This window comes from Mya arenaria, chromosome 5 (genome assembly GCF_026914265.1).
Source record: "Mya arenaria isolate MELC-2E11 chromosome 5, ASM2691426v1".
In the NCBI taxonomy this organism is placed as follows: Eukaryota; Metazoa; Mollusca; class Bivalvia; order Myida; family Myidae; genus Mya; species Mya arenaria.
Window position 1 is genome coordinate 34,464,164 of NC_069126.1, and position 5,978 is coordinate 34,470,141.

General features: G+C 36.2%; 1 protein-coding gene across 1 annotated transcript; it reads left to right on the forward strand.

Annotated features, from left to right (window-relative positions):
- Nucleotides 1-232: 232 nt before the first annotated feature.
- Nucleotides 233-1,335, forward strand: LOC128234087 (uncharacterized). The gene is made up of 2 exons (XM_052948080.1): nt 233-615; nt 780-1,335. The coding sequence occupies exon 2, from the start codon at nt 853-855 to the stop codon at nt 1,165-1,167; it is 315 nt and encodes a 104-aa protein (XP_052804040.1). The 5' UTR covers nt 233-615; nt 780-852; the 3' UTR covers nt 1,168-1,335.
- The last annotated feature ends 4,643 nt before the right edge of the window (nt 1,336-5,978 follow it).

The window sequence follows — 5,978 nt, forward strand, 5'->3', positions numbered from 1 at the left end:
TTCTTTTCCTTTTCACGCAAGCAATATCGAATTGATATAAATCGCTGCAAACCTTTTGTATCCTTTAATCATTTAACAGTTTAAGTTTTTAAAGCTAAATAAGCGATCACAAAAGGTCATTGACTATAGTAGCAGTCAACAATGGCGTTTGATGCAAATTGACAATTGACAATTTCCTACTGAGTGATATCCCTTTTCGAGCAGAGAAAATCTGTGACATCGCGTAAGACAACTAACTTGATTTGAGCTTAATATAGGTTTATTTTTGATCAATAAATATTGTTCGTGTATTAATGTAATATTGTATTTAAGTTTTACGAAAGAACTTTTTACAGTAAATAATACGAAACAAAATGTTACAAGAAAATTTAAACTTTAAACTGACTTTTTCTGGGATTATCAAATACTTATAATAAGAAAATCACTTTGCAGTTTTGGCTTTTATCCCTTTACTTATAGGTTCTTGTTCTTTTTTAGAGTCTTCTCCAAACACAATCAATATGTACCTCAAATTTAACGGGAGACAGGAGGGATTGAAGAGGACACAGGAGGCAGGGAGGAGTGCTGAAGAGGCTAAATGAGTTTCTAGTAGTGTTTTCACAGCATTTGAGAAACGTGAGGGTTGAATTGTGCGCATTCCTTTAACAAATATACTTGTGTCGAATTAAAGTCAGTGTCCGGCGACATACCGTTGACAGATCTGCATTTATAATGGAACGAAACGAGAACAAAATTCGTCTATATTCGTGCGTCAAATGTAGGTACTTTTTCTTTTCCAGGAGAAATCTGTTGCACCATTTACGAGTATGGCATACTATAAAATATATATTGATCCTTGGCAAGAGGTTGTCGATGAGGCTTTTCAAGAGTCAATCTCAGTATGAGGAGAAAGTTCGTGAACTTATGCAGGAAGATGCCGACCTTAGTGAAAGCGAAGCCAAGAAGGATGTTTTGGAGGATATGCGAGGTACTTACAGAAAGGCCCTGCTGAACATTTTTGAGGCCAGGCTGACGTGGTTTGACGCTATAAAGACAGTTAATCAATTAAAAGACACAGAGAACTATGAAGAACAGGAAGCCGTAAAGTACGCCATCCTTAAGCGGAGATTTCTGTTCGATAAGGTATTAGACAGTTACAACGTTCCTCAGTTGGATGCAGAGAAATAAAAAGAAACAGGACAGTGAAAATCACTGAGAGATACTTTGGAGCGGGCTTGAGAGTATCGTGGATTATTTTTTGTAATGTCTTACATAATGCGGAATGCAGATGCCATTTAATTCCATAACACATTTGTATCAGATAGTTTTGCAGCACGTACTTGTTTTTAAAGTAAAAGAAATGTTTAATGATGTACAATAAGATGTCTTTTAAGAAACGGAGATGTTGTTGAATTTTTTCAGGTCGTTGTATTTATAAGATCACTGATAATCGCATATTGCTGATAAATATTGAAGGAAGAACACATTTTATAACTTTTACTTTTTTACCCGCTCCCAGGATCGAACCGGGACCTCTGGCATGGTAAGCGAGTGAAGTAGCCTTTACACCAGAGACATCGTACAGCGTGTTATTTCAATGTATGGTTCAGAGCGTTCATCATTTATAAATTGAACAAACACGTCTTTTTTTATGAATTTATAGATGGCATCTCGCTTGATAGCGTCAAACCACGTCAGTCTGTCCTCAAAAATGTTCAGCAGGGCCTTTCTGTAAGTACCTCGCATATCCTCCAAAACATCCTTCTTGGCTTCGCTCTCACTGAAGTCGGTATCTTCCTGCATAAGTTCACACACTTCCTCCTCATACTGAGATTGACACTCTTGAAAAGCCTCATCGAAAACCTCTTGCCAAGGATCAATACACGAAGAGGTCACAGACATGTCGTCGTCGCTGTTATCAGACTCGTTTTCATCAACAGATCCAAAAAATATCCTCTAGGTCAGTTACGTCAGACATAGCGTCTTCGTTTGAATGCGCGATGTTTTCGGACTTTCCTGAAGTTTGTATCGGCGTTTTCTGTCTAGATGGTGCCACCTTTCTATGTTTCTTGTTGCCCTTATTACCGATAACATCCGCACTGGCCACTTTGCCCTTTCGTTTTCTGTTGGCTTCTTTCATGCTTTGTAATTCCAAGTCAATCCAATTCCTTTTAGGTTTTGACTGACGGTAGAGCATGCTTTTGGCGATAGCTGTCGTCTGTTCAGCCGGGAGAACCAGCCGTATATACATTTTGGAGAGAGGGTAATGTCTTTTTCGAGACGCACTGCTTTTCAATTTCCTCTTCATCTTATTTTTTTCGTGTATCCAATAGATCCATTTTTTCAACTAATATACGACTTGACTACTTATAATGCAAACACTCACTGAGGTTGAAAACTGCATGACAATTGATTTTATAGTAGCATCATTAACCGCGCGGGATTGTTACCAAGTCTTTTATTCAAATGCAACAAAAATGTTTTTCAATCCTGAAACGTTTGCTCACAGCATATACATGTGTAGGAATAATACGCGCAGGTATTCCATACTCGTAAATGGAATCAGATTTCTCCAGGGAAAGAAAAAGTACCTACATTTGACGCACGAATATAGACGAATTTCGTTCTCGTTTCGTTCCATTATAAATGCAGATCTGTCAACGGTATATCGCCGGACAATGACTTTAATTCGACACAAGTATATTTGTTAAAGGAATGCGCACAATTCAACCCTCACGTTTCTCAAATGCTGTGAAAACACTACTAGAAACTCATTTAAGCCTTCTCAGCACTCCTCCCTGCCTCCTGTGTCCTCTTCAATCCCTCCTGTCTCCCGTTAAATTTGAGGTACATATTGATTGGGTGGGAGAAGACTCTGAAAAAGAACAAGAACCTATAAGTAAAGTGACAAAAGCCAAAACTGCAAAGTGATTTTCTTATTATGAGTATTTGATAATCCCAGAAACAGTCAGTTTAAAGTTTAAATTTTCTTATACATTTTGTTTCGTATTATTTACTGTAAAAAGTTCTTTCGTAAAACTTAAACACAATATTACATTAATACACGAAAAATATTTATTTATCAAAAATAAACCTATAATAAGCTCAAATCAAGTTAGTTGTCTTACGCGATGTCACAGATTTTCTCTGTTCGAAAAGGGATATCACTCAGTAGGAAATTGTCAATTGTCAATTTGCATCAAACGCCATTGTTGACTGCTACTAAAGTCAATTACCTTTCGTGATCGCTTATTAAGGTTTAAAAACTAAAACTGTTAAATGATTAAAGGATACAAAAGGTTTGCAGCGATTTAAATCAATTCGATATTGCTTGCGTGAAAAGGAAAAGAAAAAAATATCGGTAATGCAGCGGACGATTTTATAATAAATGACAGTAAAAGCGACATTCTGAGCTCCTCGGCCATTTTTTCAAAAACAACCTCGGATGTATATGGACGGTTTACATACTTAAAAAGTGGTACGTTTAAGTCCGCTGCAAATAGATCGCGTAGTAATCTTATTTAGTAGTTAAAATTTATGACTTAACTCTTGGGAATCGTAATTATGTTTGCAATAATACACTTCACTGGCAATCAATTTAAACTGAGAGCAATGAATACAACTCTTAAACACAACATTTAATTAATGCTTTTATTCAAAAAAATTCGGACTACTTCAACAGATGTACCGGCATACATCCGAGGTTGTTTTTGAAAAAATGGCCGAGGAGTTCCGAATGTAAAAGCGAATGACCTACAAGTGGCTTAAACTTCGGATAAACTTATTTTTGTGCTCCAAAAGGGTTAATAAAGTGAACATACTACACAATTTAAAAAAAAATTAGTGACTGAAGGTTTAATTCGATTGACCACAATTTAGCTTTGCTTGTCTCAAAATAAAGCAAATATGTTTGAATAATAAAGTAATCATTTAGCAATAAATATTAGTGAAATCTGGAGACCTTAATTCGGATTTGAAAAAATAATTGAGTTAATCGGAAGAGGAAAAGAAAAGAATGCCTTGTTGTATCTAGTATTGTTTATCCTGCGTCAGTCGCAGAGAATAGGTATAATAAGGCATTTTTAAAGTCTACGTAAACGGGGATAGTTTAAGCTCTGGTGAGTTATTGGACAAACATTGCATATACACTTTACTAAACTTTTATCTGTAAAACCTAATACAAGTACGGAAAATGTATATGCGCGATTGTGTTGTAAACTATACTAAAACCCTCCCAAGGACACAATTTTCGTTGAGGAGCAGAACTTCCCCAAGAGGGGAGTATTGCTCTCCTCAAAAATACACGTTTCGGGATTGGCTTGTTGGACTTCTTCAAATACATTTGCGCCCACACATCGGCTTCGTTTCTTCTGTTTACATCATTAGGAGCTAAACTGTGTAAACATCGATGAGGAGTTGCATTGTAACTCGCGACCATGTTTTGTAGATCGTCGATAAATCGATAGGTTCTCTTTTGTCTCATCATCCTATCTCTGTTAAAGTTTTCTGCACTCGCTCTACAAAATTACTTTTCGGAGATTTATTGGTAGTTAAAAAATGGGTGTTTTTATTCTTCATGTATTTTCTAAACCATTGGTTAGTAAACTCGCTACCTTTATCCGCTCGAACCTTGCGAATTTCTATCGGAGGAATGTCGTTCATCATGTCCTTGATAGCATTTAAAACTTCCTTTGCCGTTTTGTTTTTCAATGGTCTCACCAACAGTTTCCTGGAAAGAATGTCGATCGCACAAAGCAAAAAACACACACCATCTTTCTTATCAGCTATGTTAAACATCGACAAAAGATCAATGCCCAGCTGTTCGCCGATAGCCGTCACTCGCACATTCGCCCTCTTAAATTTGTGTCGTCTCGGTTTCTGAAGCGAGTAAGCGCCCTGATCGTTTAACCATTACTTAACGTAGGAAAAAGTAAATATTCCAGGATATTTATCATCAAGAACACGAAACAGTGTCTGCGCACTAGCGTAAGCAGCGGGATTTTTCTCATCAAAATAATATCGCTCTAAAATGTCATCTTTCTCTTAATTACCATCGAATGAGCATTTAGCTACAAATAAGGGTCTTTATAATCCTCGGCTTTAAATATAAACAAACGATCAGGAATGAGCAACATCAAGTACTAATTTAAAGTATTCTCGCAACCGAGCGACTGTGATTAAGAAGAATAACGCTTCTCCGTATTTCCACGTCGTGTAGTGTAGCAGTTGTTTCCCTTATACTATAAAGAACAATATCGTTCTACAACAATTTTCATTTATGTTCACTTATACACACTCGCATTATTGTCAATTCGTTTATTTATATCGTAAAGGACCATCACAGTATACAATAGGAGTATTGCCCCCTCCCAAGGGCCTTTCCAAGGACAAAATCTCGTTAAGGAGCAAAACATCGTAAAAACGATGATTGCTCAACTCCATTTTATCAGAGCAAAACATCGTAAAACGATGATTGCTCCACTCCATTTCTAACTACTTTTCACGATGACAACAACGCCCCCGTTGGAACCTAATGATTGCCAATCTGCAATTTCACTGGCTGGAAATATGGGTTATTTTCTGAAATGAAGTAAAGTCAATGTATCTCAAAAACGAATTTAACGAATATAAATTTCAGAATTCAAATTATATATCAATTAATTATTCCGCAAAATTTTTTTAGAAACCTTGGACGAAATTAGACAAGAATAAATTACTAACAAGACGTACATGCAGAAAATATATAACTTCGTCGCATCGGCAAAATAATTTTTCCATTACATCTAAAGTCATGAATTGAATGCCTTAATTATTCTAAAATCTTTAATACTGTGAAATCATTTATATTCATTGGTATGAAATTTCGTAATTTGCCGAAAAAAATACAATTTCGTGGTCACTTGAATTCGTGGTATTTCATTTTTGAAAAAAAAAATCAAAACTATGATCGTCCTAGATCATCTGCATTGTCTCCATGCGTTGGCCCGTGATATCCGTCT